The 17,730-nt window shown below is 39.8% G+C and overlaps 1 protein-coding gene across 1 annotated transcript in view; it reads right to left on the minus strand.

The window, feature by feature from the left end:
* LOC129708534 (immunoglobulin-like and fibronectin type III domain-containing protein 1) overlaps positions 1 to 17,730 on the minus strand; it is a 45,521-nt gene that overhangs the window by 16,402 nt on the left and 11,389 nt on the right. Inside the window, exons 7-15 of the mRNA XM_055654334.1 lie at positions 16,799 to 16,976; positions 12,209 to 12,350; positions 12,093 to 12,112; positions 11,586 to 11,754; positions 11,214 to 11,483; positions 8,040 to 9,947; positions 6,354 to 6,478; positions 3,845 to 3,986; positions 1,237 to 1,533 (exon numbers count right to left, since the gene is read on the minus strand). Of these exons, the coding sequence (XP_055510309.1) occupies positions 1,237 to 1,533; positions 3,845 to 3,986; positions 6,354 to 6,478; positions 8,040 to 9,947; positions 11,214 to 11,483; positions 11,586 to 11,754; positions 12,093 to 12,112; positions 12,209 to 12,350; positions 16,799 to 16,976 (3,251 nt within the window). The remainder of the gene's footprint in view (positions 1 to 1,236; positions 1,534 to 3,844; positions 3,987 to 6,353; positions 6,479 to 8,039; positions 9,948 to 11,213; positions 11,484 to 11,585; positions 11,755 to 12,092; positions 12,113 to 12,208; positions 12,351 to 16,798; positions 16,977 to 17,730) is intronic.

Raw genomic sequence — 17,730 nt, forward strand, 5'->3', positions numbered from 1 at the left:
CTACAGATGGTACATTCTGGAAACACTGTAATAGTATTACTTTTTCTTTAACTCACTCAAAACAAAAATAGATAGGTATACAATTTCCAGCATCTGCAGTTCCTTCTTAAACAAAAATATATAGGTAATGGCTCTGGAAGTCATGGGTCGTGCTAATGTTATTACCATCGTTTATTTCAGACAGCTCCGTACTATCTAAAGAACTCTGTTTTTTTAATGACACTCGAAGATTTAAATGAACAGCATATATTGTCTTTATTTTCAGGCAGCTAAGAAATATGAGTGATTTCTGCACAGAATATGTTGCATTAGTATCTGAAATGTGACAAAATGATGCTCAGTTGTAGGTATCTATAATAATATGAATTTTTCATCATTAGTTTTCTTTGTTTGTACAGTATGGATATTGGCCCTATGGTTCACCAAATCCACACTGAGTCACACTAGCTCGATGTTATTCCGTTTTGTCATCCATTCCCGACACATTAGGTGCAATTTTACAGAAGCTAATAGAAATATAGAAACATAGAAAATAGGTGCAAGAGGCCATTTGGTCCTTCGAGCCAACACCGCCATTCAATATGATCATGGCTGATCATCCACAATCAGTACCTCGTTCCTGCTTTCTCCCCATATCCCATTGTTCCATTAGCCCGAAGAGCTAGAAGAGCTAATTAACCTACATCTTTCCTAATATCTCCCAACTCACACTTCTTTGGGATGCATGAGGAATGGAGGAAACACAGGAAGAATGAGAAAACTTCACAAAGGCAGCACCCAAGGCCAGGATCGAACCTGCGTATCATGCATTGTGAGGTAACAGCTCTACCCGCTGCACCGCTGTGGTTCTGATAATGAGAGTTAACATTGCACAGTAGAATAACTTGGCATGTCCATACAGGAAAACTAAAGGCACTGATAGCATTTTCCTGTCTCATCCATGTGGGATAAAGTCTATTTTTTTTCCAGACATGGGTAAAAAAAGCATGAGAAGCATGAGAAGCATTCGTCTCCACTAGAGCATTGTGCCAGCCACTTATCAGTAGCCAACCTACGCTGAACAACCCCAGGCTGCAACTAGACAATGGGGAACAATCAGCACACAATAGGCTATTAATAATCTCAATATGATTTGAGGTGTTAACTGGCCTGATATGATTTGAATTTGATATAAATAGGTGACAAAGATGAAATGAAAAGTATTTCAAAAGGAACAATAAGAAATGGATACAGTACCAGTGACACACAGGCTAATGTTTGCACTTGATGTGCCACTTTCATTCTTCAGTTTAACTGTTAACGTTCCACTGTCCTTCCTATTACAGTTGGAGATAGACAATCGCGTAAAATCTCCAATGCTGTCGATTTTGATTCTGTTGTCGGTGAACAGTTCATCTCCATCCTTGCACCAAGACACCTTTATGGGTGGTTTTCCTGTGAATGGCACTTTCACTGCTGCAGACTGACCGACCTTTACAACAATAGGTTTCTTTCCCAGCTGGTCCAGCACATCCTGATCAAATCCTGGTGGATCTAGACGTTAACCAGTGGCAATGATGAGCATCAAGGTCAATAGCTTACAATAAATGATTACTTAGAAATTCAATTTTCTTGAAATACTATGCACTCCATGTTTTTTATGAAATAGTTATGTTGCCATGATCTACTATGTGCATATATATTATGGCAAAAATGTGCACATATGTTACATATATTAACTATGTATGCAGGATGAACATACCGGATGAGTCTTTTTCCCCCAGAGTAAGGGAATCGAGAACCAGATGGCATAGGTTTAATATGAGGGAGAAAAGATTTAATGGGAACCTGAGGGATAACTTTTTTTTCACACAAAGGGTAGTCGCTGTATGGAATAAGCTGCCGGAGGAGGTAGTTGAGGCAGGTACTATCGCAACGTTTAAGAAACATTTAGAGGGATATGGGTCAAAAGCAGGCAGGTGGGACTAGTGCACATGGGGCACACACAAAATGCTGGAGATACTCAGCGGGTGAGGCAGCATCTATGGAGAGAATGAATTGGCGACGTTTTGGGTCGATACCCTTCTTCAGCCATTCTTTCTTGTACAGGGGGCATGTTGATCAGCATGGGCAAGTTGGGCTGAAGGGCCTGTTTCCACACTGTATGCCTCTATGACACTATGCTGTGAATGATTAATGCTGCTCTACAGGGACAATGCATTTTGTTTCAATTTATGCTATTTGTATCGTAATTCATTTAGCTTCAAATTGCTGTAGGAGGCATATTAATGTGACATAAGGAATCTTTCACCGAACGCATCCAAATGTTAAAACAGTAGAAACAAGGAACTACAGATGTTGTTTTACACAAAAGGACACAAAGTGCTGGAGTAAGTTAACTGGTCAGGCAGCATCTCTGGAGAACATGTATATGTGACGATCCAGGTTTGGAGCCGTCTTCAGGCTGATGTTTTGGGTCAGGGTCCTTCATCAAACTGGAGAATCTGAAGTAGGATCCTGATCTGATCTATTCATGTTCTCCAGAGATGCTGCCTGACCCACTGAGTTACTCCAGCAGTTTGTGTCCTAAATGTTGAAACATCTCCATGTGAAGTTGAAGTACTTAACAGATATAAGGTTGACTTAAATTATCACCATAGATTCCGGCCATTTGGCCAATTAGTCAAATCAATAATTTACAGTGATCAAAAAGGAACAAATTGCACATCCCAGAAAAGCAAAACTCCAGAGTTACTTAGCAAGTGAAGCTTCATTTCGGAAGAGAGAAACCGAGTTTGAATACATAATGGAAAGTTATCAACCTGAAATATTAACTCTTGTTTCTCCCTCCACAGATGCTGCTCAACTTGCTGAGTATCTTCATCATCTTCTCTCTTCATATCAGTATTTATATGTAGGTAAATCAAAGTGAAATAGTTCAGTAAATTCAAATAATTTAAAAAGCATTTGTAGTGCATTAATATGAGTAATTGCAAATCATATCCTATTAATGAATGGGATAATGGTTTTCTTATAAAGTAATATCATAGTGTATCTGCAAATGGCAAGACAAAACCACCAGGCTCATAATCTCTGAGGCAATAATAAATAAGTATTCATTTGTTACATTATTGAAAGAAAAAAAACAATGTATGACAAACAATGTATGTACAAATAAATTTAGCCACAAGGATCTTGATGAAATCTTGAGCAAAGATGCCCCAGCAAAAATACTGGAATCTTGAGTGTAACACAATGTGCTGGAGGAACTCAACGGGTCAGGCAACATCTGAGGAGCGAATGGATAGATGACATTTTGGATCAGGACTATTCCTCAGACTTCAGTCAAAAGTCATCTGTTCATTGCCTCCACAGATGCTGTCTGACCTGTCGAGTTCATCGAGCTCTTGGTGATTTGGTCAGGAGATTTAGCCACTTTTAAAATCTTATAAAGCTAACAAGTACAGTGGGTGCAAGCCTCCAGGCAATGTGTTTACGCAGTCTTTAAATATTTGACTTAAAGTGCAGTTGTAACATAAAAAAACAATTCGTAAAATAGTAATAACCTGTGGGTGAATTGTGTTAAGTATTATAAAATGCATTGCTAATCTATGAATTATATTGCTGAGCAACTTGAGCCCTGAGAAGATTTATAAAGACTGCAGATGCAATTTGTTGGTACTTCTATAATTGTAAATAAACTTGCATAGAAGAAAATTAAATATATCAAGGGAAGAATTTTCATTAACAGATTAGAATACAGTCAATATTTCCTTTATTCTTCTAGAATGCATCGATGTTGGATTTGAATTAAATTTGGTGTCACAAAAGCTACTGGAAACTTCAAAAATATATTTCACTCTACCTTTAACAAAGAGTAAAGCTTCTGTTCTTCCCCCATCAGCCTCAAATGTGTATGTCCCCGAGTCTTCATCCTGTACATGAGCCAAGGTCAATTTGTGTAACGCTCCTTCCTTTGTGATAGCCCTTCCATTTCCAGAGGTAATCTATGAGCACATAAATAGAGATGTACTATCTGCCGATAGAGACAAAATGCTGGAGTAACTCAACAGGACAAACAGCATCTCTGGAGAGAAGGAATGGGTGACGTTGCGTGTCGAGACCCTTCTTCAGACGTATCTGCAAGTTCTATTGTGTTGCTGATGCATAAATAAACAAATAAGAGGGGACCTATAAACAGGAAATTCCTTGCTGAAGGTAATAACTCTCTACCAAATCTCCAGGAACATTACAACAGCAGGTCATACAGATAATGACTACTTCATGGTACAGTAATAAGAATACTTTGATGTGCTGGTACCCTGTCATTAAAAAATGTGATTGGATTCACAAAATACTCCAGAATTTTACATAGAGCATGTTTATCCTTGGTATACACCAGCATCTACAGTTCCTTCCCACACATAGAACAAGTGCAGCGCAGGAACAGACCCTTCAGCCCACAATGATTGCGCTGAATATGATGATAAGTTTAATTGATCTACCTGGATATGATCCATATTCCTCTATTCCTTGCACTTCAATGTGCCTATCCAAAAGCCTCTTAAACACAACTATCATATCTGCCTCCACTACCACCCCTGGCAATGTGATCCAGGTCCCCACCTCTCACTGTGTATAAAACCTGTCCTGCACATCCCATTAAACTTCCACCTCTCACTTTATAGTTCTATCCACTAGTGTCGGACATTTCTACCCTGGGAAAAAGATTCTGACTGTCTACCCTATCTATGCCTCTCATAATTTTATATGCTTCTATCAACTTTTATATACTTCTATATAGTTCTTCCAATATAATTATTTCCATAAAGAGAGTTTCAGAGCTCCACAGTCTGTGTCTTTCTGAATGTAAATTATGATACACCACTAAAGTCTAGAGGTGATAAAATATATCCACAGTGCTTTATTTCCACTAGTAGACATTTTTTTATAATATGTGATAATCTCATGTCTGGTGGGTCTTGGAGAATCGTGGAACTTTCTCCCATTAAAATTGGGAATTAAAAATAGCATTGCAATAGTGTTTAATGTATGGTGGCAAAATATCAAAAGCTTTTGGAGAAGCATCCAAGTTCATCAGCGGCATTTTTTCCAACACTGAAGAAATAGTTATTTCAGAACGCAGAGAAATAAAGTTCTGAAATCAAGCTAGAGGTTACTGATAGATGATATTATAGACCAATGTCTTTTAAAACTTTCCCCTCAAACAAAAAATCCACCATACCGGAATTAATCTGGTGAATCTTCTCTACACTCCATTCATACAAGTAAAGTGCACATTGTTGTGTACATTTCGGGGGTCACCTAGTTGTAGAAAATATGTCATTAAGTTGAGAAAGGTGCAGAATAGATTCACAAGGGTGTTATTAGGACTGAAGCCTAAAGTTGTAAGAAGAGATTGGATAAACTGGGGCTTCTTCCCCGGAGTATAAGAGGCTGAGGGATGACTTTATATATAAATCACGAGGGGCATCGATAAGGTGAATGGCCACGTTTTTTTTCTCCCCAGTCAAGAGGTGTCTAAAATTATAGGACATAGGTATGAGGTGAGAAGGGAAAGAATTAAAGGAAACCTGAGGGGCAACTTTTTCCACACAGAGGGTTGTGGGTATATGGAACGAGTTGGCAAAGGATGTGGGTAAGATGGGTGCAATTACAATGTTTCAAAGAGATTGAAGATAAAGGCATGAAATGTGAAGGCAGAGGAAGGAATAGAGGTGGAAGGTGATGGGGTAGGGTGGAGATAGGGGAAGAGAGGAAATGACTCCAGGTGGGGCTCACAGAAGAGAAGGGAGAGAAAGGATGGGGGGGGGGGGGGGGGGGGGTGGGGGGGGGGGGGGGGGGGGGGGGGGGGGGGGGGATAGATCAGTTACAATGAAAAACTTATCAAATACTAATTTTGTGTTCTACACAAATATCAATGTCATTTAGCAATCTGAATGGTTAGATCGCAGTTTCACAAACCTCTCCAAACAAGAAGTCCATATTTTAATAACTATAGGCAAAAACTCAGAACAGTTAAAATTAGTTTAAGAAGGAACTGCAGATGCTGGAAAATCGAAGGTAGACAAAAATGCTGGAGAAACTCAGCGGGTGAGGCAGCATCTATGGAGCAAAGGAAATAGGCAACGTTTCCGGTCGAAACCCAAGGTTGTCTTTTCCCTTCGCTGCCTAGATGCTGCTTCACCCGCTGAGATAAAATTAGTTAGTTTAATTTATGTGATTTCTGCATGTAAAGCATTGAAATGTTACACGGGTGAATTTCAATGGCCAGAATTGGTTCCCATTTATTCCCAAGAGCTGTGAAATTATTAACTCAAATTGAAAATACATAATTATTGGCATCAAATTACCTGTACTCCATCCTTAAACCAGGAACCTTGTGCTTCCTCATTCTTCATTACGCAACTAAGTTCAGCTGCTGCCCCCTTCTGGGCATCCATGTCTGACAGACCAGTTTTGAAATAGTGAGCTCCTGCTGTATTGCAGAAGAAAATCAGATGTGAGTGAACTAGCTGATGCAAGTCAAAAATTAATCCGATCTATGTTTTAAAATAAAGTCTACTATCGCATGGTATAATGTTAATCATTTGAGTCTTAATCAGATTATCTGTACTGGTTAAACATTCATATTTCAGTAATAATAATTTGAGTTATGTTTACAACGTTAAAACAATATAGATCCTAGTGTGATCAAATATTTCCAATTTTCGTTTCGTTTAGTTTATTGCCAGTTTATTACCGAGGTACAGTGAAAAGCTTTCATTGGGTGATTTCCAGTCAGTGGAAAGACCTCACAAGGGAATAACATTTAGTGCACAGACTTCTTTATGCATTCATAATAACGAATGGGGATAGGGTGGGGTGCTGAATAGATTCACAAGGGTGTTATCGGGACTGGATTATTTCAAGTTCCATTCATAAATGCTCAGATATATATATTTTTTTCTTGTAGCTTAAACATAAGAATGAACATCACACATGTTGAATTATGTAAGGTTCTATCTAAATTAATGATCTAATTTGTTATTATTAAGAAATGTTGAAAGTACAGTATTATGGTCTGTATTTTTTTAAACTACAAGTTGTACAAATCACTAAAAAAAGAATCAGTTAATTTTAAACATGAATTAGATCGAGCATAATTCATGTTACTATGATCGTTTATCTCCTGCTCTTCTGATTGAACTAATAACCATGACCATTTTCCACTAACTTGGGGCTCTGTGGAACTTATTGAAATTAAACAGTTTTGTGTGGGCAGAAGGACAAAGATGGGTATGCTGCAAAAGATTTTAATTAGGATTTTTGAAATGCTAATATATGATCGATGATCAACAAATGTTCTGCAATTTCCATATTGTTTTCACTATTTTAAAATCAGCTACCTCACAAGGTGGTGTGCGACCATGTAAATGACTAAAATTCTTCGCTTCTCAGAGGTATTAGTAAATGGAATATTATGAGGCAATTCTTTAAAAAATATATTTTAAAGCACTACTTCAAGATAGATTTTAAGTTGGGGATGTCTGAGTTGATGTTTAGGAGGCAAAAATCACTTATGCGCTAGGCATAATCTTATAATCTTTCACCAGAGTTGTTGTGTACTCTAAAATAAAGCTCTGTTCTAATTTCAAAAATGTTTTAGTTCAGGAAGGTAGACAAAAATACTGGAGAAACTCAGCGGGTGAGGCAGCATCTATGGAATAAATGTATTTATTTTAAATAAACAGTTCAGGAAGGAGTCAGATTCTAAAAGTCCATTAAGAAACACATTTTAGAGAAAGATTAGAGATTTGGTCCCTAAGCATCTACCTAAAGGTTTAGTTTGGGTGGTAATATAAATCCCATTAACATAGATAACAATTTTACTCCATTATTACAAGATTTATTATTTTCATGATTAGTAAGGGTGTCAGGGGTTATCGGGCGAAGGCAGGAGAATGGGGTTTAGAGGGAAAGATAGATCAGCCATGATTGTGATAGGCTGAATGGCCTAATTCCACTCCTACATCAAATGAGCTTATGACCTTCTTTACCTTTGCTCCTGTGTTTCTGGTCTTCTGCAAGGTCACTTTCAGAAAGTTTTCCTTTTCTCTTTCTAGTACTGCTGCTTTGTTGCTCCTGGGACAAATCAGAAGCCAGCAGGTCTTGTTTTCTTCCAGTCATGGATTCACCTCGGGTTGACATTTGATTATCTCCCAATAAACCTGCCTTATCGGCCGCCAGTGATGCACGTCCATCTTTTGCAGCTCCAGCACTGCCACTCATGCGTGACAGCGTGCCACCCATACTAGACACGTCAATGTCGTTCAGATTAACTTGACCTGCACCACCAACCCCAGCAAAGGCAGAGTCACCAGACCCTGCCAAGCCATTTTGACCTTGATTAGAATCAGTTTCTAAATTATTTTGCATCTCATTCCATCCTGATGTGTTCAATATGTTTTTTCCATTCAAATCTTTCATGCCAGTTATTCCACTGCCATCCAATCTGTCCCTTCGATCCATTCCCATTCCATCCATTTGGGTTTCCCCATCTTTCCCCATTGCATCCCAACTGTCTTTCCCATCCTTTCCCATTCCATCCATTTGGGTTTTCCCATCTTTCCCCATTGCATCCCAACTGTCTTTCCCATCCTTTCCCATTCCATCCATTTGGGTTTTCCCATCTTTTCCCATTGCATCCCAACTGTCTTTCCCATCCTTTCCCATTCCATCCATTTGGGTTTTCCCATCTTTTCCCATTGCATCCCAACTGTCTTTCCCATCCTTTCCCATTCCATCCATTTGGGTTTTCCCATCTTTTCCCATTGCATCCCAACTGTCTTTCCCATCCTTTCCCATTCCATCCATTTGGGGTTTCCCATCTTTTCCCATTGCATCCCAACTGTCTTTCCCATCCTTTCCCATTCCATCCATTTGGTCCTTTCCCACCCCATCCCAACTGCCCTTCCCATCTTTTCCCATCCCATCTTTTCCCATCCCATCCCCACTGCCTTTGCCATCCATCCCTATTCCACCCAGTGTCCCCATTCCATTTAATCCAGCCATACTTTTTCCCATTCCATCTAATCCACCAATGCCATCCTTTCCTATTCCATCCAATCCTTCCTTGCCACATTTACCTGATCTTTCTAATCCATTAATTCCATCTTTTCCCATTCCACCCAATCTGCCTTTACCATCAATTCCCATTCCTTCTCTTCCCATTCCATGCAAACTGCCTTTCCCATCTTTGCCCATTCCATCCCAAATACCTGTGCCATCCATTCCACCCAAGTGACCCTTCCCATCCATTCCCATTCCACCCCAACTATCCTTGCCATATTTACCCATTCCATTCACACTGCTCCTCCCGTCTTTTTCCATTCCACCCCAACTGTCAGCTCCATCTACACCCATTCTATCAAAATTGCCCCTCATATCCTTCCCTATTCCATGCCGACTGTCCATCCCATCTTCTCTCAGACCATCCCAACTGCCTTCTCTGTCTTTTCCCATTCCAATTAAATTCCCATCCTTATCCATTCCACTCAAACCACCTTTCCCATCTTTTCTCATTCCACCCAATCTGCCCAGGTGGTCTTTTCCATTGCCATCCAATCTACAAATGTCATCTTGACCCATTCTGCCTAATCCATCAGAACCAACACCACTGCCATCTTTTCCCATTCTGCCATCTCCCCCAATGCCATTTATACTATTTCCGTACGATCCATCTGCTTCAGAGTCCTGTAAACCTCCTCTTCCAAATCTAGATATGGCATCTTCTGAGAGATAATTTCTTCCCTTCGAATCATCCTTTGTCAACTCATTGTCATGCAGTAATCTATCCCCAGTGCCCTTCGAGCCATCTTTCTTCAAGGAATCCAAATCCTGTTCCAATTTAATATCCGAAGAGCCTTTTCCACTTCCTGAACGAGATGAAGTGCCACCGAGGTTTTCTAAAGTGAGAATTAGATTGCATTATTGTTGAATGCTGTGAATTGTATATAATTAAAAATAACAGAGTAAAGAAATATTCAAATCAACATAAATTGAAATAATTATCTATACTTAAGGTATGAGAAAAGAAATGGAATAATGAATGTAAACAGTGTCTAACACTTTCATGATTAAACATTTTGAATGTTTCACACTATATTGTTGGGTGCCTAAGCAAACCTCTTTGTCAATCACACACACTTATTTACTGATGTTGTTCACAGTTGCTGATATTCTCTCAGAACGAATGGGTATATTTATCTTCCATTCCCTGGTTTACAAATCTTCATTACTCCCTGCGTAGTTTATTTTATTTTAGTATAGAGAGATACAGTGCCTTACACCAAGCCAAGATCTCACTGAAACTTACCGGATGATGAAGGCCTAGATAGAGTGTGTGGGGAATGATGTTTTCACTAGTGGAAGAGTATAAAACCAGAGGGCCCAGCCTCACAAACAAAAGCCCTACCTTGAGAATGGAGATGAGGAGAAATGTCTTTAACCAGAGGGTGGTGAATCTGTGGAATTCATATGGAGGTTAAGATATTGGGTATTTTTAAAGTGGAGATTGATACGTTCTTAATTAGGAAAGGGTGTTAAAGGTTACGAGGAGAAGTCAGGGGAGGGGAGTTGATTGGGAAAAATAGATCAGCCATGACTGAATGGCAGAGTAGACCTGATCGGCTGAATAGCCTAATTCTGCTCCCTTGCCTTATGGTCTTATGACCTTCTTGGCTGACCGAGGCAGAGCGAGTTAAAAACAAAATAACATGGTCTGATAAAATGACTCTCTTACAGGTAGTTATGATAAATTGTAATGTGACTGCTGCTTTTTAAATCTTGCTTCTAATTATCGCACTTTACATGCTTAGGTGCATTGATTGAATGTAGTTGAAAGAAACAGCATGAAAACAGGCCCTTTGGTCCACCAATTCCACACTGACCATCAATCACTCATTTGCTCTAGTTTTATGTTACCCCACTTTTCTATTCACTCCCTATACACTAGGGGTAATTTTTAGAGGCCATTTCACTTATAAACTCAAACGCCTTTGGGGTTGGGGAGGAAAACGGAGCACCTGGAGGAACCCAAATGATCATTGGGAAAAGGTGCAAATTCCTGTTTCCGAAGATATACTCCTGAAAGATCGATGTTCGCAAGGATTCAAAGGGAGTCAGATCTTGGGATGCATATGTGGCAAGGTCTTATAACAGATTAGACTTACTTCCCACTATAAGGTAAGCACTTGAGGAACCAGCTCCTGCTGTAATCACATACACTCCTTTATCTACAGGCAGAACACCCTTTACAGTCAGACAATGTGTTAAACCATCTGGTGAGACCGTCATGTGATATTTGTCACTACTTTCCAGTGTCCTCTTTTTGAATGCCCATTCTACGGGGATGGGTACTGAAATGGTGCATTGAAAGACAGCATCTTCCGCTTCATTGCATTTACATTCTTGCAACGGCTGTTTGAAATGAACAGGGATATCTGGAATTACAAAAATGGACTAGCGTTATAATTTAAATGATAATGATAGCATGTTTAGATAGTGCAGGCATTAATTCTGTGAGAGGCAGAAATGCCACTTACGATTGAAATCAACCACTGTTGCAAAAATAGATGCATCTTCAACATTTATCTTGTACATCCCAACATCGTCAGGCTGGAGATCTTTGATGGAGAAGTTATATTGTTTGCCAACATGGTTAAGATTATGTTTTCCATCATCAGTCATTGAATACGGGATCATTTGTTGATCCTTTAAAAAACAGCAAACAGAGCAGGACACACAGAAAATGAAGAACAGTTACTCTTTGAGCTGTAAGTTTACTTTTAGCGCATTCAACAAAACCGAATTTGTTCACAGTGTGAATTTGTAAATAGATAAAATTATAGACATTTGATGTGGATGAATTGCACCTGTCACCATTAAAAGGAAGATTAAAGAGAATCTCAAGGCATTTTATACATACATTAAAATCAAAAGGGTAACTAGTTAGATGGTAAGGCTACTCAAAAGACCATTCAAGACTATTATTTCAAAATCAGAATATTCTGATATACTGTCACAGATTATTGAAGGAAAGACATGAATACGTTATATGGTAAGGTAATATCTGAACAATCAATTTCTGGATGGAAAATTACCTTGTTTATTACCTTCAGGTTGAATGTTCCTGTCGATATCTTAAATGTTTTATATTACTGTTAACATTTCACTGAGAAAAAAAATTCAGGTACCTTGAATAGGAATATAGACAGATTTGGGGTCTTGAGTTCCATATCAAATCCAAAGTTAGCTGAACGATCAGCCTTTGTTTCAACGTGTTTCAAATTGGTAATCGATTTCACATACTAGGAGTAAGATATTAGAAAAAATGTGAATTAGAGGTTGTACTAATCAGAAGTACATTTGCTAAAGATATTAAAGTTTCAGCATTTGACAGATACTGTTATTTTCAATAAATAAACTTTTGAAACATTTCTTAAATTCCCCACTCATAGCAAAATGTATTTGCATTCTTTGTGCAACACTATCATCTATTTCAGAGGAAGTTAAAAATTAACTCTGCCAATACTGTTCAGCAGTTTTAATGGTAGTGGGAATTAGGTGATGGTGATCCCTTTGAATGTTGAGGGAAGTTGTTTAAACATCGCGATGGTGGCGCAATGGTGGAGTTGCTGCCTTACAGCAACCGAGAACTAGGTTCAATCCTGACGACGGGTGGTGTTTGCAGGGAGTTTGTATGTTCTTCCCGTGACCGAGTGGGTTTTCCCCGGGTGCACCAGTATCCTCCCACATTCAAAAGACGGACATGATGTTTGTAGGTTAATTGTCTTTGGTAAAGATTGTAAATTGTCCCTAGTGTGTAGGATAGTGCTAGTGTATGGGGATCGCAGGTAGGCGCAGACTTGTTGGGCCGAAGGGCCTGTTTCACTAAACTAACCTGAACTAAAATTAATTGTTAAAGACAATCAATGGTTAATCCTAGTGTGGTGCAACTGTTACTGACCACATCAGTTCAACCCTGAATGTCATTGACGTCTTGCAACCTGCAGCTGTGAACCATTTCATTATCTAAGATATTCCAAACAACATCAAACATCCCACTTTTGACCTTCGATGCAGGGAAGGTCACTGATGAAGCAGCTGGAAATGTTTAGGTGTCTCTAATCTAGTACATCTGGCATGACCAATGACCTGGAAATAAGTCATTCATCACTTGTCTTAAACAAGAGATAACAGCACAGTATATTTTTCTCTGAGCCTCATACTGCCTTGAAAGGCCACCAGCATAGTCAAGGATGAGTCTCACCTTGGACACTCCCTCTTCTCCCCGTTCCCCTCAGGCAAGAGGTACAGAAGTGTGAAAACTCACACCTCCAGATTCAGGGATAGTTTCTTCCCAGTTGGTATCACCAACTAGAGGGGGGTGAGCTACTATTTACCTCATTGGAGACCCTTGGGCTATCTTTAATCGGAATTTACTGGATTATACCTTACACTAAACATTATTCCTTCTGTCCTATAACTGTACAATGTGAACAGCTTGGTTGTAATCATGTATAGTCCTTCCGCTGACCAGATAGTAGGCAACAAAAGCTTTCTATTGTACCTTGGTATACGTGAAAATAAACTAAACTGAAACTAAAACTGAACTGAAACTGAGCAAATAGAGTATGAAGAAGGGTCTCGATCCAAAATGTCGCCTATTCCTTCAGTCCATAGATGCTGCCTCACCCGCTGAGTTTCTCCAGCATTTTGGTCTATTCTCGATTTTACCCAGCATCTGCAGTTCTTTCTTAAACAAAATAGAGTATCAGTGTATATCCACGAGATGGCTTACAGTATACTCTTGGAAAGTACTGGAAAGTCAAGACTCTGGCACTTATAGTTGAAGTGGGGCAAAGGATTGAAGTGCAAACTGATGTTTTCACAGTTTGCATAATGATTTGCACCAGTATTGGATCACCAATGCATTACAACGACTGCAAGGCAATTGATCCATTTTGACTGAAAAAAGCTGATAAAGTTATTGGGAACTGAAAGTTTTCATTGTCATACCAATTGTGTGGAATCATGTACCAGGCTATTTGGTTGTATGTTGTACATTTGTTGATAAGAAGGATCACAAATTGGTCGTCAATTCTACAGCCACGTTTCAAGTGTGAGTAGTCATTTTGTGAAGGGCGCCAGTGTATCCACTGCCCTTTCTGAAAGTGTGGAGAGAACGTCTATTAAGATAGTCTTAAATGTTTCTGAAGTTAGATGTCTATTCAGTAACATTGTAGATGATGTTTGATTGATAATTGATTTCTTTTTGCTTTTGCAATGATTCCTGATGCTTGTTAGAGCTTTTTAAGGTGAAGAGAATAAAGGGGTGGCCAGGAATATTAAGAGTTGCAGGTTTCTGAACAGATTTGTCACTCCCAGATGTGGGATTATTGTACGATTGTCCACTTGGATAATAACACGTGGAAGAATGAAAATTAGGTGAACAGAGTGAATAGAAGAGGCAGAGGTTCTATCCTTAGCCCTGTCCTGAAACAGGCTCGAAGGGCCGAATGGCCTACTCCTGCACCTAATTTCTATGAAAGAGAAATTCTACCTAACCTTCAGTGATGAAAGATCCTTGAGGTGCCTACGCCTCTGCAAGGACATCTGTGCTGAAGTCTGCTGTAGTCTTGGAGCAGGGTGAAGACTGCCATGCCATGGGGCTGTCAAGGTCACTGTGACTATTAACGTTTGCGCGCTGGGTTGCTTCCAGCCTATTTGCAACAAATAGGGATCACATTCCATGGAAGGATGTTGATGCCGATTTAAAGAGGCGTTTATGTTTTATTTCCCTCGTGCCAGGGAGCAGCAGGTTAAGAAGCACATGGCTCCTTCATAATGCCGGGCACCATTGATTGAGCACGTCGCCTTTGGTGATGTACATCAATACTGAAATGTACTGCAAGCAAAATGGATTACATGCCCTTTACATCAGAGTCGTGTGACCCTGGGTGTAATGTTGTGTTGATATGTCTGGCAGGAGATATGATGCCTTCATTCTATGGCAGTTTGTCATATCGTCTGTCACAACAAACAGAAGGGGGACTACTGGCTGACAAATACAGCGCCTTGCCAATTCATAGCTCTATTGTGCAAGTTAATGTGCATGTGGCTGAAACTATGCCACCTCACACATAAGGCATAGAATAGACCAAGAGCACGCTCACAGAGTTAAATGGTATTAGCTCTAAGAAGAAGTTGGAACAGCTTGGATTGTTTTCTCCCGATTATCCAAAGCTGAGGCTGAGGGGAGACCTGACAGAAGTGTCTAAAGGGGAGACAGTCAGATGAACCTTGACACCAACGCATTGAGTCCTGCAGGTACTGTGTCACCATGAACGAGCAAAGTTCTGCACCTATTGATTGGACTTTTATGGGGGAATATCTCTCAATGTATGCCAGCTATAAATGTGTGAGGGCTAAAGAATGAGAAGCAAGTGTAAGTTTTACTGTAGTTATTGCGTCCACTCGATGGCCATTAAGTGATTGGAAAGTGATGCATCCAATTATGCCTTATCTCGGTGGTACTACTGGTATAGTGTGGCACCTGAAGGTGCATTATTTGTACTTGAACATGTGTAGGAGTTTCATTCAACACTGTATCCAAGTCCTTTGTGCTTGTTCTGATATTGTGACAATGCTATCTGCTCTAATTGCCTTCAGAAAAATTGGCAAAAGGACCTCTTAACACAGTGCTGATAGATCTTAACTCTTGTCAACTATTGCATTGAACCAACTCTAAACCTGTTTATTCCCAATGTCTCCCATGCAGAATGAACAACTGTTGCAACTACAGTGCATTTCCAATCAAATATGCCTTTGTGCTTTTAATAATACTGTTAGAATGGACCTGCAAGGATTAATCATGTAGACTAGCAACCAGCAAAATGCCATTGTGCCACTTAAGTGTTGGAGTAACTCAGTAGTTCAGGTAGCATCTTTGGAGTACATGGATAAGAACGGTGCCAACCTGAAACATCACCTATTCAGTCCCTTCAGAGATGCTGGTTAATAAACAAATGGACACTGAGTGGCGGAGTAACTCAGCAGATAAGGTAGCATGTCTGGAGAACATGAATGGGTGATGTTTTGGGTTGAAAGTAGAGTCTCAACCCAAAATGTCCACATTCTCTTGCGACACTGCCCACTGAGTTACTCCAGTACTTTGAGTTGCAGGCAAGATTTGAGCATCTGCTGTTCCTGTGTCTCAGTGTACTAGTTGAAGTGGAAGGAAAAGGCACCAATTTAACACGTTGCATGTTGTGAATGACCATCATTGAGGGAGTATCATACTTAGATTCATAATACCACCACTTCTCAACCAATTGTCCTAAATTCTCCAACTGTAATGATAGGACATTAACCTATTCGGGAGTTTAAGCTGCTGTTTTGCATCTTTCTTAGTTTCTGATCTTTTCCTGTAATACCTTGTTTAAATCAAAGTCACAATACACAGATCCCTGCTGTTATCAAGCACCTGAACCATCCTACCACCAACTAGAGAGCTGTCCTCAGCTACCATCTACCTCATTGGAGACACTTGGACTATCTTTGATCAGGCTTTATAGGACTTCATTTTGCACAAGACGTTATTCACGTTATTATGTATCTGTACACTGTGGATGGCTGGATTGTAATCACGCATTGTCTTTCTGCTGACTGGTTGGCAGGCAACAAAAGTATTCACTGTACCTCGGTAAAACATGATAATAAACTAAACTCAACTCATCTTTCAAAGATACATTACCTCTGCTTGCTTTTCCTCTCTTTCAATTTTCATCTGCTTCAGCCTGGTCAACATGCCTCGAAAGTCAGTTAAACCATATTGCATACAAATCCTTTCGTAATCCTTCTTGTCAGCATTCATGAGGACTTCCCAGATTTTTTGATTGTCATCGTCATCTTCCTTCTTTACGGGTTTGGCACTGAAAAATGCCAATGTAAGATAAACATTTAACATCTTAATTAAATGTGTCACACTGAAAGACAATAAAATGAACATATTTAATATTGATAGGCACTTAATGTCAACAGACAATGACTACCTGACCCTTCTGCCAATGCCCTTGCGATCAGATATTCAAATATTTGATACGCTCAGATGTTCCTGATGCCCCATTGTAAAGGAAGATTTGTTGCATTGTTGAAAATCAACTCAGTTTAGTTTAATTTGGAGATACAGCATGGAAAGAAGCTCTCCAGTCTGCTGAGTCCACTGGGAGGATTGCAGAGTTCCCGGAGAAAGCCCGCGTGGTCACGGGAAGAATGTACAAACTCTGTGCAGACAGCACCTGTAGTCAGGATCGAACCTGGGTCTCTGGCATTGTAAGGCAGCAACTCTACTGTGCCGCCTTTAACGTTTGGAGATATCACACACATATTCCGCAGTTACCCCCTCCCCACATCTCCCCACTAATCCCAACTCCATCTCATCCTCGGTCTAGATGAAAGGCCTTGATTCCTCCACAGATGTAGCCTGACCCTTCTAATTAGTCCAGTTCTTCACCTTTCTGTTAATTGCAGACTCCTGGAACAGCAATCTCTGTGCCTCCATTTTATCATCGCAGCACCCATTCATTGGGCAGCAGCACTTTCTGTTGCCTGGAAGAGTGCAGCCTGTAATGTGGTATAACTCGAAGAATGGACTGTAGTGAAATATATGAACAGATCAATAAGACG

The sequence above is a fragment of the Leucoraja erinacea genome, chromosome 24 (genome assembly GCF_028641065.1).
Source record: "Leucoraja erinacea ecotype New England chromosome 24, Leri_hhj_1, whole genome shotgun sequence".
Taxonomy (NCBI): Eukaryota; Metazoa; Chordata; class Chondrichthyes; order Rajiformes; family Rajidae; genus Leucoraja; species Leucoraja erinaceus.